Here is a 27,525-nt window from a genome sequence, read left to right as displayed (position 1 = left end):
AGCATGGTTCCACAGGATGCCGACGCATACTTGCAGGCCGCCAGAAGTGCGTTTTTGTGCTGGGGTGGCATCGCGCGCGAGGTACTGCCATTAGAGGCTGGCGATGTTCAAGATCTCCAGGACGCCATTGCTGGATGCGTCTTTCAGAAGGTCATCTACACTGACGTCGAAAACCTGGCAAGTGAGAACAGCATCTTGCATCGTGTGCTCCATATCGAGGTGCTGCCCCTTGATCCCAACCGGCTTGTTGATGTGTCCGGCAGGCGTATTCTACCCTATTCGCGTTACTGCCTGAGGTTTGCCTCCAAATGGGTCAGCGAGCGAGTTTTTCGAAAGTTCCGGAACGCGGAGAAAGATCGACTTAAGCGCTTTCTCAGCGCTGCGGAGGACAGCCCAGAGCACGCATTGCTGCGTAGGCAGCTTTTTGAGGAGTACGCGTCCAATTGTCTTCAGACAGGTGGCACATTCCCTAGACGTCATCTTGAAACAGGCGTCGGTGACGAGTTGCAGTTGCCGCGGCTCACTTGCATCAATTTCCGTCAGCTGACTGAGATTGATCTCAGCATCCCCGACCGCTACTACAGTCCGACCATTCGCAATTTGGCAGCTGTCGACGCCATTCTTTCTCCGAATGTCATTCTGCAGATGACTGCCAGCCGATCGCACCCAGTCCAATCGGAAGGCTTGCGGCTGGCAATCTCTCGCATGTCGCAACAAGCGGGTCCCGCGGTGCTCTATTTTGTGGTGCCCAGTGACATTTACCCGACGTTTCCGCGCCAGACATACCTTGGCGTGGATGGCCGTGTGCTCGAAACACGGCCAGCTGAGGTTGACGCAGCTCAGCAATTTGCCCTGTGCGTTAACATCGATCTGTTGTAAAAAGTTGGACGAGATCATGCTTCGTGGCTGTCAGCAAAACCTAAATACAAGCACAAGTTGTAAAGGACAGATCTCCGATACTCTAGCCCTCGATGCGCTGTATCTTTCAATCAAGTTGATATCGGCTCTCGTAGGGTACGGGTCTGGACCCTTCGGGTCAAGCATACTCTTACACAGTAATTTTGATTGAAGACGAGAATCGCAACTCTTCTTTCCATTACCTCGCTGCGTAACCTGACCCTCTTCGAGGGTCCAGCCGATTGTGTGTACAGTCCACATCAAGTTAGAAGTGCACGATTGGGTCAAACCACGTATTCAAAAGTATACAGTCGTCATATTGAAGCAATCAATTCATAAACACAATCGAGATCGCTGCTACAAGAGCCGGAGATGAGCTCATCAGCACACGATCGATGGATGCAATAACAAAAAAACAAGGAGAATTTTCAAATCACAAATCGAGAGACGGGGGGGGGAGGAATACAAAAGAAACGCAATCATCACCAATGTGATGTGCCTGTTTTTGATTTGTTTTTTACCAGTCACCCGACATGAAGGCAGAGGCAATGGGGAACTTGATCTTGTCCATGAACTTTTCAGACTCGTACGGAGGGTAGCGGAGCGGCACGTCGAGAATCTTGTTGGTCGAGCGGGCGACGACAGCGCGAGCGTTCGAGAAAATGTCAAAGGTGATGGCACCGTGGTACTTGCCGATGCCAGACTCGCCGACGCCGCCGAAGGGCAGGTTGGAGTTGGTAAAGTGGATCAGGCACTCGTTGACGAGGAAGGCGCCCGAGCGAGTCTTGGCCTGGATGGAGGCAACAACCTCGTCGTCGTCCGAGAAGACATAGGTCGCCAGGGGGCTGGGCTTGTGGCGCTGCTCGCTGGCCGTGGCAATCAGGTCGTCGACCGCAATAATGGGCATGATGGGGCCAAAGATCTCGTCCGAAAGCAGCTCAGAGTCGGCGCGCACGTTGCGGATGACAGTCGGCGCAATGTAGGCATCCTTCTCGTCGACCTGGCCGCCAATGACAACCTCGCCATCAGCAAAGGTCTTTGCGAGGCGCTTGACGTGGTGGTTGCTAATGATGCGCGCGAACGACGAGCTCGTCTGCGGGTTTTCGCCGTAGAATTGGGTCACGGCCTTCTTGAGCTCGGCGATGAGCTCCTGCTCAATGTCCTTGTGCACGTACACGTGGTCGACACCGACGCACGTCTGACCGGCGTTGAAGAACTTGCCCCAGGCAAGACGACGCGCAACGGTGGGGATGTGCACTTTGCGATCGATAAAGACGGGGTTCTTGCCGCCCAGCTCGAGCACCACGGGCGTCAGGTGCTTGGCAGCCGCTTCGTAGACGATGCGGCCAACCGATACGGAGCCAGTGAAGAAGACGTGGTCCCACTTGTGCTTGATAAGCTCGGTGATCATGCTGGCGCCGCCCTCGTACTCGATCGCGACGGCCTGCGAGTCGAGGTACTTGATGCACAGCTCGCCCAGCGTCGTGGCGACGTTGGCAGAGTGGCGGGAGAGCTTGAGCAGCGCCGTGTTACCGGCGGCAATGGCGCCAATCAGCGGGACGATGGCGAGGTTGACGGGGTAGTTCCAGGGACTCATGATGAGGCAGACGCCGAGCGGCTCCTTGGACACGTACGAGCTCACCGGCTGAATGGCGACGGGCGAGTACACGGACTGCGGCTTCATCCACTTCTTGAGCTTGTTCATTGTGTGGCGGACGTCGGCTAGAACGAGTGCGTACTCTGTGCAGTGCGCCTCGAACGGGTGCTTCTTGCCCAAGTCCTTCTGCACGGCGCCGACGATGGCCTCTTGGTTTTCGACAAACATGCGCTCGATGGCCTTGAGTTGCTGTTTGTTTGTGTGGTGTAGAGAGAGGGTGAGTGAAGGTGAGTGAGTGAGTTCGGACTTTTTGTTTTTGCGAGTGTTTGGCTTTGACTGCAGCAGCAAAGCGGACGAACGAACGAACGAACAAACACTACTCATTGAGGGAGGAAAGAGCGGAGGATGAGAGAGAGAGAGAGTGAGTGGTTGAGGGAACGGGTCGGGTGAAGAGAGCAGCAATGAGCCGATAAGACGCGTCGCGTTTGCCGCACTCTCAACAGCCAAATGTGTGCAATGCGGCGTTCACCAGCATCAGCATCAGCAGTAATAGTATTCATCGTCGTCGTCGTCGTAGTAGTAGTCACAGTGCTGTAATGGAGACATGGAAGGCGCAAATTTTATTGAGCCGTCGGATCGGAAAAATACAAAAATCTTCCCGTCTTTTTTTTTTTTTTTTTTTTCTGCTCGCGCCGAGTCTCAAATTCAAAAGCACAGAGTGAAGTTGAAGTGGAAGAAGAGAAGAAGAAGATGATGATGAAGAAGAAGGGAGGAGAGCGACAAACCGTGAGGCGGTACTCGTAGGACAGCGTGTGCCCAGAGTGGAAAACGTCACGAAGACGGCCGAGCGTCGCGGCGACTTGTTCGAGCTTGACAGACATTGGGATTGGGGGAAAGTAAAAAAAAAAAAAAGGACGAGTGAATGGCAACACTAGGAGTGTAACATCAGACAACAACAACAACAACAACAAGAAAACAATTGGCTTTGAAACATTAGCGAGCTCTGATCTGCATTGATCGCACAACAGCAACGAAAAACAGCTCAAAAAAAAAAAAGATGCCGGATTTGGCGTGAGCGAGCAATCTCAGACTTTTCGCCACAGAGTGAAGCTGCGTGGTTTTCAAATCCTCCTTGTTGCATTTTTTTGTTTTCGATATGACCGAAATCCACGCGTGTCGACTCGATTCAGCGCGTGAATCGCTCATTCTCTTAGCTTTTGTGGTTTTTGCACTCTCGATCAAGCGACTTTTAATAATACAAACAACTGCAGTTTTTCCGAGGATATCTTCATTCCGCCCTGGAATCAAAACCGCCACAGAAAGCCCGCAAAATCAGCTTCGGAAAAAAAAAAAAAAAAAAAAAAACCAACACGAATTTCAATCGATTAGATTCCGGCTACAGGGACGACACGACAGCTGGCGCAGGAACGGCCTTTACCACTGGAGAATCGGTCGAAGAATCTTCTGACGCAAAGTACTCTTCAATGGCCGCCACGAGTCCGTCGATTTGCTGCACCGTGTTGTGGGCGTGCACAATGATTCGAAGCCGCTCAGCGCCGGTGGGTACGGTCGGCGAGCGAATTGGCAACGCGTTCATACCCCGCTTTCGCAAATGGCGGGCGAGCGCAACAACTTGTGCATTGCCGGGCACAACGAGCCCTTGGATGGGAGTGTCGGACGGGAGGAGAGCTCGCGCAATGCGTGCATTCGAGCATGTTTGAATCCGCGTCCGAAAGTGCTGAATGAGATCGAGCACCTTGGCCCTCCGCTCCGAGCCGACCTCTTCGAGACGGCGGTAGGCATGCGCGATCGACAGCAACGAGTGCGGCGGAAGCGATGTCGTGTACACCAGCGAGCGCGCATAGTTGACGAGATACTCGCGGACGACTGGCGAGCTAATAACGATGGCACCGTGAGCACCGAGTGCCTTGCCGAACGTGTGCACGCGCGCAAAAACGCGATTCTCCACGCCCAGCGCGCCAACGAGCCCTTGCCCGCGGTCGCCCATCACTCCCGTCCCATGCGCCTCGTCGACAATGAGCGCCGCATTCCAGCGCTCGGCTAACTGCGCGAGCTCCACCAACGGGGCGCAGTCACCGTCCATCGAGTAAACCGACTCGACCGCAATCAAAAAGGACCTTGTCCGGCCCGCTGCCGGAGCTGTTGGGCCTTCAGATGATTCTGCTGTTCCACTGCTTCTGTTACTGCCGCCGGTTGACGGCTCTCGCAAGCCTGCGGACTGGCGGGCTGCCTGCTCGAGCTTGCGCTCAAGGTCGGCCAGATCGTTGTGTCGGAAGGTCACCTTGGATCCGCGCGAGAGCTTCAGCCCTTCGTGCACCGAGGCGTGAATGAGCTCATCGACAAAGATGACATCGCCGCGTTGTGGCAGGCTCCCGAATATTCCCAGATTGGCATCGTAGCCAGAGTTGAAAATCAGACCGGCCGCTCCGCCGTGAAAATCACGCACCAGGCGCTCCACACACTCGTACAAGCCATTATTGCCAGTCAAGAGCCGCGATCCGGTCGAGCCCACTGCGCGATCTCGAAGTGCATGTTCATCCATCGTCGACGTCGTCGGCGGTTGCAGTAACCGCGCCTGCAAGGTTTGGTCTCGCGCCAGACCGAGGTAGTCGTTCGATGAGAAATCAGCCAGCGGTACGCCCGATGCTGTGCCATCGTCTGTGGCAATGGTCAGCGTTCTGCACGACTGCACTGCGCGACGTGCATCGAGGGCAGCGAGCAATTTGGATTCGAGCGGAGCGCCCGGCTGCAGCATCAAAGCAGCGCTGTGATTCCGCCCACCAGAAGCAGAAGCTGAAGTAGAAGCAGAAGCAGAAGCAGAAGCAGGGAGTGAGGTTGTACTGGAGTTGATGTTTGCATCATGGGCAGGCAGTGAGGTGCTCGGGATTGGAGGAGTGGCGGCAGTCACGCTTGACAGTGACCGCATGCGCATTGGAGAGGCAGCCTGAATCGGGGCAGTCATCACAGAGCTCGACGATGGGAAGGACAATGACGACGACGACGATGATGATGATGATGATGGTAGCGATGAGATGGAGCATGGGCAGACGAGGCTTGATCGCAGCACCGACAGCCGTCCAGCCGCTTGACTTGCGCAGCGCTGCATCAGAACCAAAGAAAAAGAGAGAAACAAACGAAGACTGGTAGATAGATCTAGCAATGTTTTAACAATCAGGAAGAAACGGATTGACATGAGAGTTGAGCTCGTAGAACAAACTGCCGAGTGATGATCCATTCTCACACGGCCGGCCGCATCGTCCTCCTTGTTCATCCCCCCTCATTGTCGAATCCCAATGATGGATGACGATGAGAATGATGATGGCTGATTTAGATTGACTGTTGCTCGTTGTGTTGTGTTTCTGTTAAAGTGCTCAGTCCTCGTGCTGCACCAACTGAAACGCCGACAATCTGGAACACGATCAACGTCCACGCAGCATGTCGCAGCCAGCACAGCCATCGGAGGACGGCAGCAGTCTCGTCGATGCTGTTGCTGCCACGCTCAGCATCACTGACAAGACGGGCAGCTCCAGCGCGGACGGCAAGGACACGGTCAAGGAGGACAAGGACAAGACGAGTCACTCAATCACGGACAAGGACAAGGACATAGACAGCGAGCAGCAGCGCGGGCAGGCAGAGCTCGACAAGGACGCAGTCGACAGCATTGATCAAGCAGCAGCCGCAGCAGGAGCGACCGAGCTCTTCCCGCGACCGGCGATGGTTAGCTGATTTGCTGATCACTTGGCTTGAAACAACGCGTTGTTTTGCAATCTCACTTCCATCTGTCAACCAAATGGTGCTTGGTAGTACTGCCCGTGTAATATTCGTGGATTGGTGCCAGGCGAGAAGAAGCTCTGGTGTACATGCGGATTGAGCAAGAAACAGCCTTGGTGCGATGGTGAGTTGGACTTTGAAGCACTCTGCGTGTGCTGATCAGGTTTTTCGGATCAACATTGCTGCTGCTGTTGGATCATCCTGGAATCAGCGCGAATAGGGTGTCACTCACTCACAACGTTGATACTGCGATGGTTGCAGGTGCTCATGCTGGCACCGATTTCAAGCCGCTGAGGTGGACAGTCCCCGAGCGCCAACAGGCTGTCTTCCAGCTCTGTGCCTGCAAGTACACGAAATCACCACCATACTGTGATGCAACACACACCAATCTGCCGTTGCAAGTCCTTGCACGGCAGCGGGACTGCCCAGATCGCGAGAAGACCCATAGCGGAGCAGACAAGGCCAAATTGTGTTCGTCGTGCGGCTATGCACCAGACTGGTGAGATGTGCGTCGCAATAAACGTTCATGATGCCGTATGTGTGTAGTATGGAGCGCGCGATGTGTTGTTCCGATGGTGCTGCATCTGTGTTCTGAATGTGCGGTAAACTTCCGAGCACTTGTTGCGGATTTCCTAAAATTTGCTCAGCTTCCTGTGAACGGCTTGTCTGAGTTTGCACTGAATGCGCCTATTATTATTATTCTTCATTCATTCATTCAGTCATTTTTTTCCCCATCTCCTTGTTTTTGATGGCGCTCAGTTCGTTCAGTTCCTTGCGAGTGCTCGTCTTACACGGCGCAGGTTTGGCTTTGATCAGAGTTTCACCCTTGCTTCACCCTTGCTTCACCCTGACTTCACCTCGAATCATTATCATCCAATGCATTCAACTCTCACTCGTTGACTTTGTTGTATCATGGCCAGGTCGCCGCTTCGCCTTCGCTTCGCCCTCCAAGTCAAGGCACCAGCAATCGTTGCTGTCGGTCGAGCAGTGCGAGGCTGAAGCGCGCCGTGCTCATGCCGAGCTCTTGCAAGCAGCTGCTGCTCTCAGCCAGCACTCTGCTACTACAGCTGCTACTGCGATGATGGCTGCTGCTGCTGGTGCGGACGGTGGTGGCAAGGCATGGCCTGCTGCAGCAGCGAGCGGCAGCCTGAGCTTCTTCCACTCAAACAGCGAAGCCAGTCTCATTGACCGATTGTACTCGGCGTGTGATGAAGGTATTGTATGATGCACTGTTCCAGCGTTTGGTGCATGGACTAGGAATTTTTGATTGTTGATTTTGTGAAATCCTTGACTTTTGTCTGACCGTTTTTGGCGATGCACAGATATTCATGCCGCTCTGCTCGTTCCTGGCAACTTTGTTAATGTAAAGATCACGCAAAGCAACGAGCTTATTGTTGAATGGACGGCAATTCTTGAAAGCTGACCCCTCTTTCCCTTTGCCTGGGGTTGTGTGATTGCTTTGTTTGCTGCTGCTGCTGCTGTTTTCTCTGCTCTGATAGGGCTACCCTGCGCTGGCCGCTGCTCTCCATGACGTCTCAGAGCACTTCCCAACCATTGCCCTCCTTCCTAACATGCTTGCAGAGTATATGCCGCCACCAGCAGCCATCGCGGCTGGCGGCTTGGCCCATTTTCTACCTCATCGATGCTCCAATTTGGTTGCGGGTGGCGGTCTGTCCGTTTACGCCACGGGCTTCCAAACCGCTCAGTTTATGCGCCGCGGTGGTCGACGAAAACCGTCGATGACCGCCTCTTCAGCAACGCCACCCGCCTTGGCAACATTGAGCGTGGACCACCCAACACACTTGCACAATCTTGCAGAAAACGAAAGCACAACGCCGACCATCAACAGCGCGTCGGCTGCTGTTGCCCAACGCCGCACACACCAAGTCCGACCCAGCTCTGTGGATCCTGCAGCTTTGGAGAAAATGTACCCTGCCCCGACAGAATCGTTCTACCAACCGCAGTCGCAATCTGACGGCTCGACGGACATTCCCTCCTGGCTTGTGCGGCAGCTCCAGCAGGCAGCGTTAGGGCCCGGTCGGACCGAAACCGAGTCGCATCCGCATCCCTTTGAAGACCTCGAACGGCAGTTCAGCGGCGGACACACCAACCCGCAACACTTCCAGAAAGAAATGTTGGCACACGCGAAAAGCAATGCCACATCCACGTCGGCCAACTCCACGACAGATCGCGCAGCCAGTCAGCTAGGCAGCGCCCTGACTTCCAGCTCGCCAGCCGCGAGCCCGAATCGATCACAGAGCGTGCACTGGGAGGACGATTTTGCCGAAACAATCGTTCCATCCATCACGCAAATGAATTCGGCACGCCAACAAGAAACCAAGGCATCCAGTACAGACCAAGGGGACTTTTACATTGATGAGCTCTTCTTTCCACAACTCTACGGGAAGGACACGCGATGACGTCTGTCTGTTGTTTGGTTTTGTTTTGTTTTTCGATTTCTGTCATTTCCATTTTAGCATCCACTTGTCAATTACAGTCAAAACACTGAATAGCTTATGCTGCATGGCACAGTGATGGTATTATTGTCGACCTCCATGATTTTGGTTTGAGTTGCTCAATTTTGTTTTGCTGGTACAGCAGCAGCAAAAGAATAACAAAGAAATTACACGAGCAAACACCAATTTTGCAAACCCCCATCGAACGTTAACGAGGAAGGGGAGGAGGGAGCACAGAGCGAGCGCCAGGAAGCGGCTTTGCAGGCTTCGCTGGGCGATCGGGGCTCTCGGGACCAGCCGAGGAAGAGGTGTCTGAAACAGAGCGAAGCACGGGACGGTGAGGCAGCGGCGGCGTGGCGGCGTCGGGCACATCCACAGAGCGCGCAGGACGCAGGGGCTTGACGGGGATTTCGGGCAGGCGAGCTGCGGGATGATCAGCGACATCGGCATCGGCGGCCGAGATCGGTGTCACGGCGTGAGTACGGGTGCTCGACTCGGTGCGAACCAACGTGGCCTTGCGCTGCTCTGGCGGCGATGCGGGGGCACTGGAGACTGCAGACACTGACGGGCTGCTGACGGACGGAGTCGCAACACCGGACTCGGTTTCGTCGAAGGGCATGGCATGCTTCTTTTTGAGATCGGTGAAGAAGGTCTCCATCTTGGAATGCAGCGCACGCATCTCCTCCGACACAATGCGGGCATGCAGCGTCAAGCCTCGCTGCACAATGTCCATCTGCTCATCCAGGGAGATTTTGAGCTGGCGCACAAACTCGGCGTGCTCGGGATAGCTGGCAATGTAGCTCTTGACAAAGAAGGCCTTCTTGTACATTTCGGTACCGCCGTTGACGGCGGCATCGATGATGCCGTTGAGCGCCATCGTGAACGGGCTGACGTTGCCACCCTGGCCGGCCTCGTACTTTTCAACCATTGCGATGAGCTCCTTGTTCTTGCTCGACATTGCATCCAGCGCATTTTCGATGGGCGAGATCTCGCTCTAATCGTTGTGGGCACAGCAACAAACAAAACAAACAAACAAAAAAACTGTGAGATACAGCAAAAACCCCGCAGTTCACCTCAATCCAAACAATCGAGGAGCCGCAACATACCCGCTTTGATTCGATGACTTGGGAACGGCGCAGAACGTTCGGCAGAGACGCGGCCAGGACAAGCGTTGTCTTTTCCGTCCACAAATCCTGTCAAGATCCGGCGCAGACCAAGTGAGGTTTATGTGTGGTTTTCTCCCCCCGGTCACGAAAGTACCAAATTATATCAATCAAACACGACGACGACGACAACAACGTACAGCAAATTCATTGCCACTCTTGGCACCCTTGCGGAAGGGCCGTGCGAACGTGAACGTGTTCACATCGTTGAGAGCATAGTACCTCTCGATACCCTCTGCAACTTTGCGACCCTTGAAGTCCTTGGGCGGCGGGGTAGGATCGACCTTGACAATTTGAATGTGCTGGCCCTCGTCGTTCTGAGTCTTCTCGTCCACCGGAGCATTGTTCTTGACCATCTGTGCTTCAGGATACTGCGCCTGAATGCGTTCCACGAACGCAGCAATGCGTTCCAGCTCGTCACCGCGATACACAAACTCGCGGTTCTAGAGTTGTTGAGCAGATCGTCACAAAAACAAACCAGTCAGAAAAAAACAAACAAACAAACAAACAAACAAACAAACAAACAAACAAACAAACAAACGAACAAACAAACAAACAAACAAACAAACAAACAAACAAACAAACAAACAAACAAACAAACAAACAAACAAACAAACAAACAAACAAACAAACAAACAAACAAACAAACAAACAAACAAACAAACAAACAAACAAACAAACAAACAAACAAACAAACAAACAAACAAACAAACAAACAAACAAACAAAAACAAAAAAAACACTCCAACCAGCTCACAATCCTCTCTCATTGCCTCCCCAAAAAACCAACTTCAAACTTACCCGAATCGCAACGGGGAAACCCTTGCCGTAGTAGCCGACGCGGAAGTACTCGGAATGGTAGCGCGGCTGAGACACAATCTGGTTGAAGAAACGAGCTTCGCGCTGCAGAATCTCACTCATCTTGGTGTAGTCAAAGAGCTCCGTCTCCAGCTGCACCGCCAGAATCTTGCAGTGTTGAATGGCAACCTCCCAGTCCTTGCCCTTGTCAAAGTAGCCAATGATTTCATTGTAGACGGCCGCCTTGCGCTCGCGCATTGTCTGGGCAGGATACTTGCCGTTGCCCTGCGCGGGCAGCTTGACGTCGCTCCACTGCAGGTGGTTTCCATATAGACCGAGGGCAAAGCCTGCTTCGGTAAAGTTGTTGTTTTGCACATGCAGGTCACGCAAGCGGTCGACGTAGCGATAGTAGTTGTCCTCGCGATGAATGCCTTCAAAGAACAAGAGCAGGTCGTGCATGACGGACGCGCGTTCGTCGCGGTTTTCGTCGTGATTGCCCAGCGTGCGATAGCGCAGCAAAAGTTCCAGCAGGCTCTGGATGGTGGAGGCAAACTGCGCGCCGTACTCGGCCAGCTTTGCGTCCGGCTTGAATGGGGGCCGCCCAGTGTCTGGATCGCCAGCGTTCGGCTTGGTCAGGTGCAGCGTGAGCATGTTGGTAATGTCGCCAATGTACGAGACATCGCCCTTGCCCTCGCCAACGAGCTCGTCCAGACGGTCGATCGTCTCGCTTTCGGTCTGACGAATGACGCCGCGGGCGGCATACTCAACCTTCGCCATGTCGGCCAGCATAAACAGGGAAATTTCACGCAGCTCGGGCACCGGGATGAGGGTCGTCTCCAGCAGGGGACCGACCAACGCAGGAACAAACTGGATTTTGAGCGGGCCGAGCTTGTCCCACAGCTCCTTCATGACCACGGCCGACTGCACGCGCATATCGCTGTATTTGATCAGAATCTTGCTGCGGCGCGTCTCGGGCAGCTTTTCGAGCTGGAGCACGTCCTGCGTGATAAAGGTCAGGTTGAGACGCAAAAAGTCGTTCCAGAGCTGGCGCTTGAACTTGTTGCCCACAAGGAAGTGGTTTTCAAGCGCACGGGCTGCCAGCAACTCGATGGCCTTGAGGATGACGTAGTTTTGCAGCAAACCCATGACAGCCCAGTCGCGCGGGTAAATGTTGGCCGTCGTAAACACGAGGAAGCAGGCAAACATTTCGTTCAAAAAGTCGGCAAGCTCGACTTCATCCATCGTGTCGTGATAGCTCTCAAACTGCTCGGCCGGCATCATGTGCAGAATGGACAGGAGACAGGCGACAATCTCGCCCGCGCCAGCCTCATTGGGAGGCGTGCGAGAGCAGGCATTCAGAATCGGACGCAAAAGCGACATGGCAGCGTCAATGTCTTCCGGCAGCTTGTGGTGGCCGGTGGTTGAGAGCACGGCGCAGACGAGTTCGACGCAGATGGGCAAGTCCTCGCGGTTCTCCAGATGAAGCTTGACATGCTTCAGGACGGTGGGCAGCAGCAAGAAGCGGCCTTCGGCCGACTGGAACAAGGCGCCTTGCACCAGCTGACTCATGAACTGCAGCTTGTGCACAATGAGCTTGGACTTGGCCTTGTCCATGGGAATGCTCTCGATAAATCCAGCCACCATCGGCGCAAGCTCGGGCATTTTGTACACGGTCATGAGCTCCTTGATGACGGCCGGGAAGTATTGCAGAACGGTTGTCTGCGTGCCAATGATGGACTCGGGAGCCTTCTTGCTCATCAGCGGGTTGAAGTACTCAATCACCTGGCGCAGCTCTTGCAAAAACTCCTTGTCGCCCTTTTGGTGGTGCGCACGCGAGTACAGCAAACGCGACTGGATGAGGAAGCGCAAAAAGTACTCGAGCGCCTTCATTGTCGCACGGAGCTGCTGGCCTGTCTGCGGATCGTCGGCGCGTTTCAGAATCGACGCCAGACAGTTGAGCAGCGTGACGTGGGCCATGGCTGCGCTAAAGTGGTTTTGGATGTAGACGTCGAGCACAGAATGGAAGTTGGAGTACTTTTTGTCGGCGAGGATGCCAATGATAAAGACGAGCGCGTCAAAGACCAGCGGGCCGTACTTTTCGGGGCTCTTGTCCAGAATGGCAAACAGGGCGTCGAAAATGTCCTGGAGGAACTTGACAATTTCGTCACCGCCAACGAACGTGATGCGCTTGAGCGTGTTGAGAATCTCGGGTTCGTTGTCACGCCACTTGAGCAGCGCGAGCAGAGCCGAGTTCTGCGTCAGCTTGGTGGAGCACAGGAGCGTGCGGATGGTGAAGGTTTCCTTGGGAGACTTGGCGAGCGCGTTCGGGTCGGCAGAGTTGCTGGGAGCGCTCGGGGTGCTGTTGGTGTGCGAATCCTCCTTGAGGTAGATGCGGGCGTCGTCGTGCCGCTTTTCGTGCTTGTAAATGTCCAGCACATGCGGGCCATCGGCAATGGTGGTGTGGTCCAGCGAGACCAAGGGCAGCCACGAGAAGCCGAACGTCTTTTCGCTGCGATCCTTCGTTTCGCCAGACGACATGTGGCGGAAGTAGAACTTGAGGTGGGCGCGCTTGAACTGGTCGATTGGCACGTGCAGACGGATGGTCTCGCTCCAGCGAGGCGTGTTGGTGTGGTAAAAGACAACCGACTGGAACTCGTCATTGATCAGCGGATCGCCCGACCCAGCGGCAATGCAGTTGCGAAGAATCTCGCCGCCGTCCAGGTGGACGCTGATGGCCACCTCGACGTTCTTGGGGGCAGACTTGCGGCCCTGCTGGAAGTCGCCGTGCACCAGCGTCACGTAGAGATCGTTGCGCAAATCACCTGGGTAGATGACGTCGGGGAAGCCCAGCTTCTTGGTGAACTGGCTAGAGTCGCGGGAAGCGATGGCCTGGTCCTTTTTCACTTGCTCAATCTCACCGGAGAGAAGCTTCATGGTGACATAGATGCCCTTCGCGCGGGGAATAAGCTCAAACTTGCCCGAGCGACGGATGAGCATGTCGTGCAGGTTGGAAAAGTCATTGTCCGCGCACTGGTAGACCATGAGCGTGTGCTCCTTGTCCTCGTCGTCCGCGGTGCGGCGATTGAGAATGTCGGTAATGTCGAGGACGGCGCCACCGTACGGACGACGCACCTTGAGCGGGTTGCCCTTCTTGGAGTCCTTGTCGTCGACGAGCATCTTGCCGACACGCAGGACGCGGCACACCAGGTAGACGGTCGAGTCCAAGTCCTTGTTGCTCAGGTCCATGAAGAGCGTCTTCATGTTGTTGATCAGGTTGATGTCGTTGGGCATGCCAGACTTGTTCAGGCGCGTAAAGTAGTCCTCGGTCAGGAAGGAGCCGGTCGTGGCATTGTACAGCGAGAAGAACACCTCCGTCTCCTCGAGGACGGGGCAGACAAAGTTCTTGAGCTCAAACAACAGGTGATGGACGGTGGCGGTGCGGCGCGGGGGAAGGAGGAGGGAGGTCGAGTTGCCTGCCGCCAGCGACTGCGAAGTCGCCAGAGGCGAGCCAGGGATGGCGGGCGACCCACCGCCCATGGACAAGGAGCTCACCGGATCCTTGATCGGAGAGCCCATGTTGGCAAGGGTGCCCGTAGGCGTCAGGGTGCCGAACGGACTGGATGCGCCAGAGAGCGGCATGCTGGTTGAGCTCGAGCCGGACGCAAGCGGCGAGCCGGGCGGGGCACCCACGTCGTGGCCACCAAAGTTGCCTCCAAAAGCAAGACCGCCTCCGCGGGTTGGCAGAGCGTACGTCCACGGAATGTCGTTCTGGTTGACCAGCGACTCCATCGTGCGGCGATGCATGCGGTACAGTTCGACCACACTCGTCTTGTCGTCTCCGGCCTCGACAGCCTCGCCAGTCGCCGAGCGCGGCACCAGATCGAGGTTGAGGCGACGGTTGCCAGAGTCAATCTTCTGGCCCATCTTGAGGCGAATATCGCGGATTTGGTCCTGGGGCAGGGTGCCCGATTGCAGCTGGCGGCGAGCAATCAGCAGGTCGAGCATGGCCTTTTTGAGGGCAAAGAAGTTTTCCGTTTGCCTTTGCTGAAGAGGGGGGGGGAGGGCGAGCGAGCAAATTCACAAGAACAAACAGGGGGACAAAAAACAGGAAAAAAAAAAAAAAGAACCAAACCAGAAAAAATGAGTGATTGGTTCAGGTGGTGCAAACAGAATGCGACACAACAAAGCTCCAAACCGACGGGCTCATACCAAGAAGAGAGTGGGGAGATGGGTACCCCACACGCGGAGAACATCGGCAGCCTCGCGAGCGAGCGGATCCTCCTTCGCAATGACGGACTGGACGTCGCCAAAGCCGTTGTCCTCGACCTCAACGACGCACTCCTTGATCTGGATGTACGACGTCGGGAAGATGCACTTCTCGCCCAGCTCGCACCCGTAAAAGCTGCCGCGGTACCAAGCGCCGCACTTTTCGAAGATTTGCACCGGCTGGCCGACGTCCAGCGAGAGCTGCGCAGGGCCATTCGCCTGGAAGTTGTAGATGGCTGCAAAAAAAATCACGACAACGAACAAAAACAAGCATCAGCGAGTGAGACGATGATGCGGCCATGATCGGATGTGGCAACAACGAGCAGTATGTGAAGATCAAACGTACCGACGCCATACTTCTCGTTGTTCTCCACAGCGACCCAACGCGACATTGTTTCGAGGAACGGGTGATAAAGTTTTGTTTTATCTGTCAAAGTGCACAATGACAAATTCAACATGCAGATACAAAATGTGAGCGATGCATTGAGCGACGCATTGAGCGATGAATTGCTTTTTTTTTTTTTTTTTTTTTCCTTGTTTGTTTTGTTTTTGTTGTTTTTTTGTGATGGTTTCGGTTTCGTGCTGAACGTTGTTTTGAGGGGCGTGTTTGTGTCGTCTGCAACAGCAAGACCAAAGCGACAAGAGGAAGACTGAGACTGCCCTTGCTTCAAAAGGCGCCCCTCCTGCCGCAAGAACGAGCGAACGGCGGAAGCGTACGAAAAAGAACGGGAAAGAGAGATCAACCAGCAAAGCGGTCAATGCAGGTCGCTGTTCTGCCAGCCCGCTGCCACGCTCAGAGTGAGCAGAGCAATGAGCAAGAGGGGGGGGGGCAAGTGCTGTTGATCGAATTGGACTTTGGGACTGGAGGCGCGAACGACAAATCGCACCCCACCCAAAAAAAAAAAAAAAAAAAAAAATGTAGAGAACTACTGAAAAATTTGGGGGTATCAAAAGCTAGTGTCAGTGACATACAAACAGTGAGCAAAAAAATGAACAAAAAGAAAAGAAAAAAAAAAGAGTGATTGATTTTCCACCATCAAGGTTGAGATCACAAACTCGGAAACAACCAGTACTGAAGAAATGGCTCATCGCTCTGAGCACATCAAGCAAATTCATACACTCTCGTTTGCTGCTTTGCTCAGTCTCGTTTTGTGTCTGAACAATGCTGTCGCGCCTGCGATTTGGTACTTTGAGGCCGTCTGTTTCCCCTGTTTTGCTGCCGGTGAATGCTGAAACACTGACGGCGAACATGCGCCTCTTTCTCTGTTGTTGCTTGTTGCAATCAGGACTCTCGGGCGCTGCCCAGCAGCTCGCGCGATCGTCGCCGCTACAGCCGTTGCTGCTGCAGCACCAAAGCGGCGCGATTGCTGTTTCACGATCCTCGCACTCTGCGCCTGCTCCATCGGCCACCACTGCCACTGCCATTCCCGCTCCCACTGATGGATTGCGTGTCACTCCTGTGTAAGTCTACCCGTGGGTCAAGTCCGTGGTCAGATGTGCCCAACCGCCTCGCGCGCGATCGCTCTCTGAAGTGGAGTTTTCTCAACCCCCGCTTCTTGCTTCTGCTTCGTTGTGCGATGTGCGATGTGCTGTACTGCATCGTGCTTGGGCTGGGCAGCTAGCAAGCAAGCTATTGTTGTTTGCTCTCGATTCACTTTGATGAAACATTGTTTTTTCTTTGCAGATCAACCAAACCGCCCACTGCAATCGTTCTGATGAATCTTGGCGGCCCCGCAACACAGGCAGACGTCCACGACTTTCTCTTGAGGTTTGTTGAATTTGTCATGGTTTTGCAGATCGACACCGTATCATCTTTGAGCATTCTCTGACCCCTTTGATGGTTCCATCCGATCGCCAGGCTGTTCTCCGACCGAGACATTATTCCACTGCCGCTGCAGAGCTATTCTGCACGGTTTATTGCACGACGACGGACACCTACCATCCAACAGCAGTACGCCAAGATTGGCGGGGGGTCGCCCATTCGTTCGTGGACTGAAAAGCAAGGGCAGGCCATGGCCAAGATGCTCGACGAGATCTCTCCCAGCACCGGTAAGCAAGCGTCAGAGACAAGCAACCGTATTGGCTCTTTGTTCGGATGATTTGATGGTATGCGTGGCTGAGTGTTTGTTTTTTTTTCGGTTGTTGCGCCCTTTCCTGTGTGTTCCGATGGCTCCATTCAGCACCGCACAAGCCTTACATTGCCTTCCGGTATGCGCGACCCCTCACGGACGACGCGTTGGCGCAGATGGCCGCAGATGGTGTGACAAGAGCGGTGGCCTTCACCCAGTATCCACAGTACTCGTGCTCGACCACGGGAAGTAGCTTGAACGAGCTCGCTCGCCAAATCTCTGCTGCCGGCTCGGCGTCGCCCTTGAAAGACATGCAATGGTCTGTGATTGACCATTGGCCGACGCATCCCCTGTTTGTCCAAGTAAGAAGCTGTTTTGCTTGTGTGGTTGTTTTTTGTTTTGTTTTTGTTTTTGAGCGATCAGAAATCTGCTGAAATGGCAACACTCACAGCTTCCCACTCCCCCCCCCGCCCTCCCCCGTGCTTGCTCATTAGGCTGTCGTGCACAACATTCGCCAGGCCTTGCTGCGCTTCCCCGAAGCCAAGCGAAAGGAGGTGGTCTTGGTCTTCTCCGCACACTCGTTGCCAATGACTGTGGTGAATCGTGGCGATGCTTACCCTCCACAAGTGGCCGCCACTGTTCATGCCGTCATGCAAGAACTGGGCCACTCCCACCAGTTCCAACTTGTGTGGCAGAGCAAGGTTGGTCCCCAGAACTGGCTCGGCCCTCGTACCGACGAGGCAATCCGCGGCTTTGCGGCCAATGGCCGCAAGAATCTCCTCTTGGTTCCGATTGCCTTCACTTCCGATCACATCGAGACCTTGTTTGAGTTGGATCATGAATATGCGGACGTTCTCGCAAAGGAGGTGAGGCGCGCCGCCGTCGGGGTTTTTTGTTTGTTTGTTTGTTTGTTTGTTTGTTTGTTTGTTTGTTTGTTTGTTTGTTTGTTTGTTTGTTTGTTTGTTTGTTTGTTTGTTTGTTTGTTTGTTTGTTTGTTTGTTTGTTTGTTTGTTTGTTTGTTTGTTTGTTTGTTTGTTTGTTTGTTTGTTTGTTTGTTTGTTTGTCTGTTTTTTCCTCTTTTCTGGTTCTTCTGCTTCTTTCTGCAACTGGAGCCCCCTCTAACCCGTGTGCTCTCTGCTTCACTTGGATCTGTGCAGGTTGGAATCGAACAAATCGAACGCTCGGAATCCCTCAACGAACCACCCCCTATTCATCAAAGCCATGGCTACAATTGTGCACGAGCATCTCCAGCAAGCAGAAGCCACCGGCAAGGCCTGCAGCAAGCAGCTTGGCATGCGGTTGTCCCAAAGTGCACCAATCCCAAGTGTGAGACCACCCGTACCTTCTTTGGCGCTGAACATTGAAATGGTATTGAGTGCGTTTGCCTCAACCCCCCCCCCCATCAGTTGTTGTTGTTGTTGTTGCTGAAACGACAATCACAACCAAAACCTTCTTTCTTCACTGATATTAATACACATCTCCTTCAAACAATTTTGAGAAACTGGCCGCGCAAAACACAAAACGCTCATGTCACCTCCGCAAACTCGTGGCGAGCGCAATCAACGGGGACAAGAGCTTGGAAGCCTGTGGTTGTCTGGCTAGAGAATGGATGGAGCGGTTTGGAACTGCAGTGTTGACACTGCCGTTGCTGGCGGCAGCTGGAGTTGCAGACACTGCAGCACCGGACGAAGACGAAGACGAGGAGGAGGAGGAGGAGGACACAGGTGCCTTGACAGCGCCAACTTGTCCAGCAGCAGGACTGGGTGTGTTTGCAAGCGTTGGAATGTACCCACTGTTGCTATCGGCAGCGGTATCAACCACGTTGAAGGACTCGCCGCACCCGCACATGGACTTGACGTTCGGATTGGTAAACACAAACTCAGACCGCAACCGGTCGGATACATAATCCATTTCCGTCCCGATCAGCGAGAAGAGCGCCTTGGAGTCGATGAGTACGTTCAATCCTGGAATCGAGTGTACTTGTGTGAGTTGGAGGAGGAGGAGGAGGAGGAGGAGAAGCACGAGCGATGCATCTCAAATCTCAATGGGTCCTAACGTACCTTCGGCCTTGACCTCCTCATCCAGAGGCAACTTCTTGTCTGCAAAATCGAGTGTATAGGAAAGGCCGCTGCATCCGCGCTTCTTGACGCCAATGCGCATGCCATACGAGCCGGGCTGCTCGGCCAGCAACACTTTCAATTGTGCCGCTGCTGCAGCTGTCTGTTAGAGTCACAAGCAAAAGAACAAGCGTCGTGACGTGTTGGTTTGTTAGTTGAGCGAGGGGGGGGGGGAAACGGTCATGATCGCTTCTTGGCTCTGTTTGAGTGCGAAAAGCGGTGGCTCGTGTGCTGCTCACCGCCTGCGCTGGGGCTGTACAAGCACAACGCCTTACACCCAAATCCACAACAGACCCACCCAACTCCTGGCCACCAATCGAGCTCAGCACCGAGTCTAATCGATAGAGACGTGGAACACGACAACCCGGCGACTTTTTTTTTTTCTTTTTTTTTTTTTGTTCCGCGCGGTCGGTCACCGTTTTCAACTTGTTCGTGACCGTGTGTCCAGCCCTTATCGGTCGAAAGGACAGCTCGTGGTCATAGTGGGCAGTGTTTCGCACGTCTTACCACTGTCATCAGCGCCTTGGTTGGTCGCCGCGCTGCTGCAGATGTGGCCACACGAACAGCCGCCGAAGCCATGTTTTTCTTCTGCTTTCCGAAGCTAAGAAAAAAAAAAAAAAAAAAAACGACTGCACACGATTTTCCCGACAATTTTGAGTTTTTCACCCACCACAAGATGAATAGAGCCAAAGACACGCTAAGAATCAATTTATCAAAACGAAGGTTGCAGCATGAAAAGCGACATCGACACAAACGAAAAGCCACACTCTACAAGGCAAGATGGGGCTTGCTGCTGCAGCCTGCGACCAATGCCGCAGTGTGATCGCGCTCAACAGGGTTGTCGGCAAGCTGAACCATACGCCACGTCCCACAGACGTGCGGTGCGGGGAGATCGCCGGTGGCTTGTTTATGGTAGATGCTGTTCAGATCCTGTGTGTTGTCAGAGATGAAAAAAAATCATGGATGTGAGAGACTCGTGAATGCTGGTGATGACAAACAGCGCACAGCATCGAGAACATACCTCGAGGGAACCAGCGTGCCGTATCTCGCGCAACGAAGCCAGAAAATTTTCGGAATCATCCGCTTGCCGCTGCAACCTGGCAGCTGCCCGCGACTCCATGGCCTGCGCATCTTCCTCCATTTGCTGGCACTCCTCATCAAACAAGGACTGGTGCTGGGAAACTCCGGAAGCTAAAAACGACGAGGCTAGTTGCGGGCAAAAGGAGGGAAGAGGAGAAAAGAACAAAACAGAAGTCAGTCAAAAAAAAAAAACACCCACTCCCAATTCCAACGCTCAATCCGCGTACCCTCAGACTCGTCCATCGGAATGGTGTCCACAATTTCAGCCATCAGTTCGTGGTTGCGGTAGTATCGCGAAGCGGCAACCTGGCGAATCGAGTACGGCTCGGATTCCTCGTCGACAACCACGGCGGGAGCCACTTGCGTGGGGCGCCCTGCCGCCTGTTGCGCTGCCTGTTGCTGCAGCTGGAGCTGGACGGAGCGCTTCCATTGGATGATTTGGTGCTCGGCGTCCTTCATGGCTGTGGCCCATTTCTTAAACGCAACCGAGTTTTCGTGCTCGGCCACGCCAAGATCGTATTGAGCCAATGCGCGATCCCACTCGTGCTCTCGCACACTACGAGCCTCTGCACTAAGTTCTGCCCACTCTTTCGCAATAATCTCCTCCAGCTGGAGGGGAGTGGCCTCGGGATGCTGCTTCCTGACGCTGTCCCATCGCTCCTGAGTGAATTTGGTTTGCGGCATTGGGGGTCGCGTCGGTGGCGTGGGCCGCTCGGGCAAGTTCAATGCTGGAGCGCGGAGCAAGAGTTGTTGCTGAGCGACCAACCGCGGATCCGGGGCTGGCTGACCACTGGCTGCGCTAGATCGGCCAGCTTGCGAGTGCGATGTTGCCGCTTGCGCCGGAGTCCGTTGAGCTGGAGACGAGTGGCTTGCTGCTGCCTTTTGCTGTTGTTGCTGTTGTTGCTGTTGTTGTTGTTGTTGTTGCTGTTGTTGCTGTTGTTGCTGGAGCTGCTGTTGCTGCTGCTGCAATTGCAAGTGCTTCAGCAATTGCTCCTGCTGTTGTGGCGGGAGTCCTTGTTGCAGCTGCTGCTGTAATTGCAGCTGCTGCTGGAGTTGTGCTTGGTTGCGCGCCTGTTGGAGCAACGCTTGCTGCTGCTGTTGTTGCGCCTGCGCAGCAGCTTGTGGCTGGGGAGATGCTTGCGCTTGCTGGGCGCGCTGCATGGCCGCTTTTTGTTGAATGAGCTGCTGCTGCTGCTGCAAGAGTTGCTGTTGTTGCTGTTGCTGTTGTTGTTGCTGTTGCTGTTGCTGTTGCTGCTGCTGCTGTTGCTGCAACAACTGTAATTGTTGCTGGTGTAGCTGAAGCTGCATTGCAGCAGACGGTTGTTGCGCACGCTGCTGTTGCGGTTGTGATGGTTGTGCAGGTGTTTGTGACTGCTGTTGTTGCTGCTGCTGTTGTTGCTGTTGCTGTTGCTGTTGCTGCTGCTGTTGCTGCTGCTGTTGCTGCTGCTGCTGCTGTTGCTGGTGGCGGGTCAGCTGCGCCTCGAGCATTGCCAAACGCCTGAGGAGCTCTGGATCGGGCGTGTTGCCCGCCGCTTGCTGCTTGGCAATTTCCTGCTTGAGCGTGTTATAAATTAAGCCGAGCTGCTGGATTTGCACACCAGCAGCGCCAGGGAGTGGCGCCGCGCTGCCCTTTTGGTGCTGGAGCTGTTGGAGCTGCAAGAGCTGCTGCTGCTGCTGAACGGCCTGCAAGCGCTGCATCGCCGCGGCATCAACCCCGCCCTTCGAGACGTACGTGTAGTGCACGAGCTGCAGCAACGGCAGCTGCAGCATCTCCATCGTCAGCCCGCCAGGTGGCAGCAGTGCAAAGCGCTTTCGCGTCACTTCAATGTGCGGTGCAGCGTCGTCGACGCCGTGGCTCGTTTCAAACACCTTCATGGCCAGCTGGCCGTTGATCTTGACGTCGCGCATGGCTTCCTGCTGCGTCCAGCTGTATCCGTCGTCCGGGAATGGCGCCAGGTCGTACATCCCGAAAACGCGCTTTCCATCTGTGTGGTTCAATAACAAAAACAAATCAAAAAAAAAAAATTAAAAATCAAAAATCAAACGGTGAGCATTGGGACGGAGATCGATCAAAAAGGTCGCCCGTTCGTGGCTTTTTTTGCACCAAGCAAGCAAAAGTGCACGAGACGATATGTGACGTATTCGAGAACGAAACGGCGCGCTGCACACGCAAAGCAAAAGATTTCATTTTTTTGGCGCCTTTTTTTTTTTTTTTTTTTTTTTTTTTTTTTTTTGGGTTCTGATTGTGATTGCTGGGATCTCGGCTTTTCGATGCGAAAACTCACGCTTGAGCTTGGAACCACGGAGCATGGTGGGAGGCTGGCGGTTGTTCTGGATGACCGGGTTCACTTGGTTGAGCAGCGAATAGGCCTCCTCGTCGGAGGTGGACTCGGCGGCCGGCAATGCAAATGTGTAAAAGCTCAGCATTTGGCAAAGGAAACGACGACTGAGCGACTGAGATCAACTCAAACTGAGAAATGAACAAAAAAAAAAGAGAAAATTCAGACAAACATGAAAAAAAATTGCCAACAACCCTGGATTCAGTGCTGCTTGATCCACAAGTACCAAAACCAAAAACCGCCAAAACCCCACTGTCGATTTAAATAACTTGAACAACGCAGGCATGCAAACGCAGTATCCAGTCAACGGTCCATAACAACAGTCAGAAGCGCATCTTCGTCGTGCATCTCGACGGTCGCAACGGCACCGTCAGTGAACGGGATGGACACGGCGCTGTCAAGAATCAGGCGAGCATCAATGCTGCGCGATCGCACGGACAGCGTGTTGGCAAACCCGCGTGGATGTGTCACGTTGAAGATGCCATTGTCAATAGGCTCGCGCACGGCAAACTTGAGTCGGGGGTCGGCAGGGTCAAACACCAAGGCGGAATTGAACTGCTCGGCAATGTGCACGGGATCGCGACCCTGCGGACAGTGTGCAAGCTCAAGAATGCGAGTCACGTCGCTCGCATTCATGCGGCACACATTGTACAGCCAGGACGTCGAGCCTGTGCCGGTAGACACGATTAGCCCAGAGCTCTTCTGCTTTTCGCCGGGACTGCCGTCGACGGAGAGTTCGTAATAGGCAGCGTTCGACACGTCTGCCTCGGCAATGATGACTTCGTTGAGCGCGCGATATCTAAGCGTAACACAGTGCTGGTTGAGACTCTGCATATCCGAGCCCGAGTCAGAGGTCAAGACGCCGGCGTCGGCCGCGCGGTTGTTGCTCGGCAAGGCGTTGCTCTTGGCCGCATGTGCATTGCCGTGGGTGTGCTCTTTGGTGCTTGGCTTGCCACTGGGTGAAGTGGTTGATAGAATTTGTTCTTTGGAGGCGAGCGTGTGCTCGACGTGCTCGTCGTCTTCTTCCGTCACGTCGGGCGGAGCTGCTGGGCCAATCTCGGCGTGTGAGGTCGTGACATCCACAGACGTAGCCGCGGTAGCCGTGGTCGCTGTGGTAGACGCGGCGGCAGCAACTGCCGTATCAGAAGCGAACAGCGATTGCGTTGCGGAGCTCACGTTTCCTGTCGTCCATCCTGACAAATACGGAGACGGGTTGGTCTCAAAGGTCAAGTTCGCGGGCGAGTCTGCCTTGCTCCCGCTGAAACTCAGCGAATACGAGTGTCGATGTCGCTGGAATGCGACCGCCATCGTGGAAAGTTCGCCGCTCAACCGCACGCGAATCCGCTGCCGCCGTAGATACGAAAAGTTCCCCTCTGCCAGCCTGTCGAGCACGTCGACGGGATCGTGGACCTTGAGACAGAGAAACCCACGGGACCGCTCAGGATCCGTGTTCAATCCAATCACTGGCGTTTGATCGGTGACATGCGCGGCCGCGCGAAGGAAGGTGGCGTCCCCACCCGCCGAGAACACTGCATCAAACACTTGGCTAGGGGTGGCTGCGAAAGTGGATGGCGCGCCTTGCGCCTCCTTTGAGTGGCTGAGCGAGGTTGAGAGCCACGACGAAACCGGCCGGAACAAGGATGGTCGTACTTCGTCCGCAGACACGAGTGTGTATCGCACACCGCGAGCAGCCAGCAAGGACGTCAGACGCTCAATGCTGGCAATATGCAGTCGATGGCGGAACAAGAGCCCGTCGTAATCCGAGCCGCGCTTCCGCAGCAGCGCTGCAAGCTCAGCGTCCGAAACATTCCCATGCGACTGTCGCTCATACTCCAAGCGAGACAGCTTCATGACGACCAAGACGTTCCGGAGGGTCAGCCCCCGTGATTGCTGCTGCGACGGAGATTTGCCATCACTATCAGCAGTCTGAGCTGCTTGGGACTGAGCTGGCTGCATGCTGGTCGGACTTGGAGCGGCGGCGGCGGTGGCGGCGGCGGCGCGTTTTCTTGGATGTGCAGCAATCATCGTTGGCTGTACATATCCAGAGCTCGCCGTCGTTGCCGTGCTCAGTTCCTGCTCGACGGCGGCCGACTGCGCACGTCGCTCGGCCAGCATTGTTGAAAGCGAGAAGGCGGCTGCCTGGCCTGCTCCTGCCTCCTCGTCTGCCGAGGAGGTGGCTTTGCGAGTTTGATGATTGTGCTGGGTGCTTGTGGCCTGACTTGGTGGCTCTGGGACGTGGCCAGACGTGCTCGCCTGGGTGGTGGAGGAGCTGTCATGATGCATCCACCGCCGATGCCGGAGCAGCAGCTCGTCGGTCTGTCTGCTTCGCAGGCTGTATTGTGATGATGAGAGTGATGCAGCGACGACACTTGCACAGTGGGACGACAAAAGCAGCTGCTGCGTCGGAGCGACCAATCTCGCCAATGCAGCAGACGCTGGTCGACGCATTTGCTCAGAGCGTGAATCAAAGACGACTGAGCAAATCTCAATCGGATGAAAAAGAAAGAAGGAGCAAAATGACAACAGCAAAAGTGTGCAAATATAAACCATCTTCTTTTGCAACCAATTCCCTAAGCCAAAAAAGAGAGCCAACAAAACACACACACACACACACAAAACACATTCCTTATGGCGCTGCCGCTGCTGCCGGCACATCGTCATCTTCAGACAAGTCCATAAAACGACCGTCGTCACCGACAATGGAGGCAGGCGGGTGCGAGCTCGCATTTCCAGCGGCAGCAGCAGCAGCAGCAGCAGCGGCAGTCGCTTCTGCTGCAGCGGTGCTGGCGGCAACAGCAGCCTGTGTCGTTGCAGCTACAGGAGACCCGGTGTAACGGTAGAGTGGCTCCTTGACATTCACGCGGTTGCGCAACACGACGTTGGGCATTTCGAGAATGGACATTTCGACCTCCAGATCGTAACTCTGGCGGCTGTTGCCCCGCATAATGGCACGGCCGACGAGGGTTTGGCCGCGCGCAAGCAGTACGGGTCGCGGCATCAGGCACCTGAACTGGTACCAGTGGGTCAAAGGCGCCACGGGCGAGGTGGACAGCCAAACGACGCTTTGCGAGCCGTTGAACGAGACGTCAAACCAGAAAGCGAGGCCGTGCACCATGGATGCCGTCTCGTACTTGAACGAGAAGGGGATTTCAAAGTTGACCAGCTCCTCCGTTGCGACCGAGCCAAAGTTGAAGATTTTGCACACTGGCTTGGCGTTGATGAGGGCTGGATCGATGGCGTCGACGATGGGTTGCGAAAACACCTCTTGCAAGGCGCGCTCGTGCAAGTCGCTGACGTTGATGCCGTAAAAGCTTGGTTGGTACCAGAAGGTCGTCTTGGAAAATTGCTCCATGTAGAGGTATTCGTCGACGAACGGGGCGCAATAGAGATAGGCCATCGACGGGAACATGGCCGATGGGTGCGTCGAGGAGGCTGCGGGGGCTTGAGTATCAGCATTGGCTGCAGTGGCGTCATCGTTGGCGTCGTCGCCGTCGCCGTCGTTGAGAGTGTGGGTTGAGGTGGACATTGGCAACGACTTGGCGTCGCCTGCAAGCCCGTCGCCACTTTGGCCAGCAGGCAAATCCGGATTGTGCCGCAACCACTTGCGAGCGTAAATGTAGGTTTCAAGCATGCGCTCGTTGACCAGCAGCGTGCCCATCGGCTCCGAGATGATCAAGTCGACCTGCTCGGGCAGCTCGACCTCCTCAGCTTTGGCGTTGATGACAATGATGCGCCCAGCCAGGCCGTTTCGCTCAACCAGCAACCGGGTGTTGTCGGCCATGGCGGATGCTTCGATCGCGTAGACCTTGCGAGCGCCGGCTTGGATGGCAAAGAAGGACAGCACGCCCGTGCCTGCACCAACATCCAAAACAACCTTGTCCTCAAAGTCGGCAGCGTTCTCGAGCATGGCGCGTTGGTAGGTGCCCGTGCGCACGAGGTCCTGGAGCATGTTTTGCTGCTGCAAAAGCTGGCCATAGTAGTGAAAGTACTGCGACGAGGACGTGCGATCGGTTCGCATCGCAAACTCGGACAAGGCGGCTTCGGTGCCATTCAGAGAAGGGGCATTCTCCGAGGCAGAAGTCACTGCAGTTGCTGCAGTTGCTGCAGTTGCTGTTGCTGGATTGACGGGAGCCACGGCACAGTCTGAGTCGCGGGCAGTAGCGAGGTGCTCGAGCAAGTACTCGTCAAACTGAGCATAGTCGGCCACGGTGGCAAAGCGCACCGAGACAGCGCGCTCTGCGAGGCCCAGAACGCAGGATCGAGCTGACAGCTTGCATCTCTGAGTGTATGGCGACATGATCGAGTCCAAGATCGTTCCTGTGTTGTAGAGGGGGTCAAGCGGGTGACTGAGTACATGAGACGCCTTTGTTTTTTTTTTGTTTTTTTTTTTTCGCCCCTCTTCCCGCCCGATCCATCGACCACCAGGAAACACTGAATCTACGCCAAGTCAGTCCAGCAAAAGAGCGCTGGCACGACCGAAGCAGGTCGTCCACACAAACATGTTCCCCAAAAAAAACATGTGCGAGCGTACCATCGCCGTGCACGATCTGCAGCCGAACAACGCGCGGCGCCGGCAGAGCCCGTGACGTTGTGGCCTGCTTGGAGACGGTCTCTGTGGCGAGCGGGGCTTGGGCGGCAAGCAGGGTCAATCGGAGTGTGAAAAAGCTCGCGCTCTGGACGGAGACTGGCGAGAATGAGATTGGCTGGGCAGCGTGCGGCCAGGCGTCCTGCTTGCTGTCGTCATCCAGATTCAGCAGCACCACTTGGTTGAACAGGACGCTGGGGCCGCTGGGGCCGCTGGGGCCGCTGGTGGTCGTGGTCGAGGCAGTCGCCTGCGGTTGGGATTGTGCCGATGATGATCCAGCAGACGCCGCCATGCGAAATGATGCGAAAAAAAAAAAAAAAAAAAAGGATTGGGATCAGAGCGAGAGGAGGACTGGATCAGTGGCCCC

At 54.8% G+C, this 27,525-nt stretch overlaps 9 protein-coding genes across 9 annotated transcripts; 2 read left to right on the top strand and 7 right to left on the bottom strand.

The window, feature by feature from the left end:
• Positions 1-1,176: 1,176 nt before the first annotated feature.
• Positions 1,177-3,406, bottom strand: CAOG_00402 (aldehyde dehydrogenase). The gene is made up of 2 exons (XM_004365216.2): positions 3,280-3,406; positions 1,177-2,743 (listed from the first exon to the last, which is right to left on the bottom strand). Exons 1-2 carry the CDS (start codon positions 3,373-3,375, stop codon positions 1,415-1,417), a joined length of 1,425 nt encoding a protein of 474 aa, XP_004365273.1. The 5' UTR covers positions 3,376-3,406; the 3' UTR covers positions 1,177-1,414.
• A 451-nt stretch (positions 3,407-3,857) lies between these two features.
• On the bottom strand, positions 3,858-5,447 carry CAOG_00401 (8-amino-7-oxononanoate synthase; the record flags this gene model as incomplete). The annotated part of the gene is made up of 1 exon (XM_004365215.2): positions 3,858-5,447. One exon carries the CDS (start codon positions 5,445-5,447, stop codon positions 3,891-3,893), a length of 1,557 nt encoding a protein of 518 aa, XP_004365272.1. The 3' UTR covers positions 3,858-3,890.
• A 503-nt stretch (positions 5,448-5,950) lies between these two features.
• Positions 5,951-8,795, top strand: CAOG_00400 (hypothetical protein; the record flags this gene model as incomplete). Its single annotated transcript, XM_004365214.2, has 7 exons — positions 5,951-6,232; positions 6,320-6,410; positions 6,548-6,785; positions 7,046-7,086; positions 7,207-7,500; positions 7,609-7,649; positions 7,786-8,795. The coding sequence occupies 7 exons, from the start codon at positions 5,951-5,953 to the stop codon at positions 8,704-8,706; spliced, it is 1,908 nt and encodes a 635-aa protein (XP_004365271.1). The 3' UTR covers positions 8,707-8,795.
• A 13-nt stretch (positions 8,796-8,808) lies between these two features.
• Positions 8,809-15,963, bottom strand: CAOG_00399 (hypothetical protein). The gene is made up of 7 exons (XM_004365213.2): positions 15,941-15,963; positions 15,315-15,395; positions 14,912-15,204; positions 10,706-14,746; positions 10,046-10,348; positions 9,849-9,935; positions 8,809-9,736 (listed from the first exon to the last, which is right to left on the bottom strand). Exons 2-7 carry the CDS (start codon positions 15,358-15,360, stop codon positions 8,951-8,953), a joined length of 5,556 nt encoding a protein of 1,851 aa, XP_004365270.1. The 5' UTR covers positions 15,361-15,395; positions 15,941-15,963; the 3' UTR covers positions 8,809-8,950.
• Positions 15,964-16,121: 158 nt separating this feature from the next.
• On the top strand, positions 16,122-18,439 carry CAOG_00398 (ferrochelatase). Its single transcript, XM_004365212.2, has 7 exons — positions 16,122-16,152; positions 16,255-16,429; positions 16,653-16,736; positions 16,827-17,017; positions 17,149-17,399; positions 17,532-17,903; positions 18,195-18,439. Exons 1-7 carry the CDS (start codon positions 16,131-16,133, stop codon positions 18,399-18,401), a joined length of 1,302 nt encoding a protein of 433 aa, XP_004365269.1. The 5' UTR covers positions 16,122-16,130; the 3' UTR covers positions 18,402-18,439.
• A 34-nt stretch (positions 18,440-18,473) lies between these two features.
• CAOG_00397 (ATP synthase subunit delta) lies at positions 18,474-19,767 on the bottom strand. Its single transcript, XM_004365211.2, has 3 exons — positions 19,662-19,767; positions 19,098-19,257; positions 18,474-19,001 (listed from the first exon to the last, which is right to left on the bottom strand). The coding sequence occupies exons 1-3, from the start codon at positions 19,731-19,733 to the stop codon at positions 18,568-18,570; spliced, it is 666 nt and encodes a 221-aa protein (XP_004365268.1). The 5' UTR covers positions 19,734-19,767; the 3' UTR covers positions 18,474-18,567.
• A 32-nt stretch (positions 19,768-19,799) lies between these two features.
• On the bottom strand, positions 19,800-22,675 carry CAOG_00396 (hypothetical protein). Its single transcript, XM_004365210.2, has 4 exons — positions 22,520-22,675; positions 20,462-22,219; positions 20,176-20,360; positions 19,800-20,084 (listed from the first exon to the last, which is right to left on the bottom strand). Exons 1-4 carry the CDS (start codon positions 22,659-22,661, stop codon positions 19,923-19,925), a joined length of 2,247 nt encoding a protein of 748 aa, XP_004365267.1. The 5' UTR covers positions 22,662-22,675; the 3' UTR covers positions 19,800-19,922.
• A 108-nt stretch (positions 22,676-22,783) lies between these two features.
• Positions 22,784-25,036, bottom strand: CAOG_00395 (hypothetical protein). The gene has a single exon (XM_004365209.2). It carries the CDS (start codon positions 25,019-25,021, stop codon positions 22,877-22,879), a length of 2,145 nt encoding a protein of 714 aa, XP_004365266.2. The 5' UTR covers positions 25,022-25,036; the 3' UTR covers positions 22,784-22,876.
• A 69-nt stretch (positions 25,037-25,105) lies between these two features.
• Positions 25,106-27,500, bottom strand: CAOG_00394 (arginine methyltransferase 4-PA). The gene is made up of 2 exons (XM_004365208.2): positions 27,105-27,500; positions 25,106-26,890 (listed from the first exon to the last, which is right to left on the bottom strand). The coding sequence occupies exons 1-2, from the start codon at positions 27,448-27,450 to the stop codon at positions 25,200-25,202; spliced, it is 2,037 nt and encodes a 678-aa protein (XP_004365265.1). The 5' UTR covers positions 27,451-27,500; the 3' UTR covers positions 25,106-25,199.
• Positions 27,501-27,525: the final 25 nt, after the last annotated feature.

This window comes from Capsaspora owczarzaki (genome assembly GCF_000151315.2).
Source record: "Capsaspora owczarzaki ATCC 30864 unplaced genomic scaffold supercont2.1, whole genome shotgun sequence".
Classification (NCBI taxonomy): Eukaryota; class Filasterea; order Ministeriida; family Capsasporidae; genus Capsaspora; species Capsaspora owczarzaki.
Note: the sequence above shows the minus strand (reverse complement) of the source record. Positions and strands in the feature narration are given on the sequence as shown.

Excerpts from the sequence above, each read along its gene's own strand:
- CAOG_00402 (XM_004365216.2), bottom strand. The coding sequence starts at position 3,375 with ATGTCTGTCAAGCTCGAACAAGTCGCCGCGACGCTCGGCCGTCTTCGT. Across the intron at positions 2,744-3,279 it reads CCTACGAGTACCGCCTCACG|CAACTCAAGGCCATCGAGCG; the intron begins GTTTGTCGCTCT and ends ACAAACAAACAG.
- CAOG_00399 (XM_004365213.2), bottom strand. The coding sequence starts at position 15,360 with ATGTCGCGTTGGGTCGCTGTGGAGAACAACGAGAAGTATGGCGTCG. Across the intron at positions 10,349-10,705 it reads GTTTCCCCGTTGCGATTCGG|AACCGCGAGTTTGTGTATCG; the intron begins GTAAGTTTGAAG and ends CAACAACTCTAG. Across the intron at positions 9,737-9,848 it reads AAGTCATCGAATCAAAGCGG|AGCGAGATCTCGCCCATCGA; the intron begins GTATGTTGCGGC and ends CACAACGATTAG.
- CAOG_00398 (XM_004365212.2), top strand. The coding sequence starts at position 16,131 with ATGCTGTCGCGCCTGCGATTTG. Across the intron at positions 16,153-16,254 it reads GCTGTCGCGCCTGCGATTTG|GACTCTCGGGCGCTGCCCAG; the intron begins GTACTTTGAGGC and ends TGTTGCAATCAG. Across the intron at positions 16,430-16,652 it reads GGATTGCGTGTCACTCCTGT|ATCAACCAAACCGCCCACTG; the intron begins GTAAGTCTACCC and ends TTTTCTTTGCAG.
- CAOG_00397 (XM_004365211.2), bottom strand. The coding sequence starts at position 19,733 with ATGGCTTCGGCGGCTGTTCGTGTGGCCACATCTGCAGCAGCGCGGCGA. Across the intron at positions 19,258-19,661 it reads CCAAGGCGCTGATGACAGTG|ACAGCTGCAGCAGCGGCACA; the intron begins GTAAGACGTGCG and ends TGACTCTAACAG. Across the intron at positions 19,002-19,097 it reads TGAGGAGGTCAAGGCCGAAG|GATTGAACGTACTCATCGAC; the intron begins GTACGTTAGGAC and ends ACTCGATTCCAG.
- CAOG_00396 (XM_004365210.2), bottom strand. The coding sequence starts at position 22,661 with ATGCTGAGCTTTTACACATTTGCATTGCCGGCCGCCGAGTCCACCTCC. Across the intron at positions 22,220-22,519 it reads CCGTGGTTCCAAGCTCAAGC|ATGGAAAGCGCGTTTTCGGG; the intron begins GTGAGTTTTCGC and ends TGAACCACACAG. Across the intron at positions 20,361-20,461 it reads TCCGATGGACGAGTCTGAGG|CCTCGTCGTTTTTAGCTTCC; the intron begins GTACGCGGATTG and ends GCCCGCAACTAG.
- CAOG_00395 (XM_004365209.2), bottom strand. The coding sequence starts at position 25,021 with ATGCGTCGACCAGCGTCTGCTGCATTGGCGAGATTGGTCGCTCCGACG.
- CAOG_00394 (XM_004365208.2), bottom strand. The coding sequence starts at position 27,450 with ATGGCGGCGTCTGCTGGATCATCATCGGCACAATCCCAACCGCAGGCG. Across the intron at positions 26,891-27,104 it reads GCAGATCGTGCACGGCGATG|GAACGATCTTGGACTCGATC; the intron begins GTACGCTCGCAC and ends TCTACAACACAG.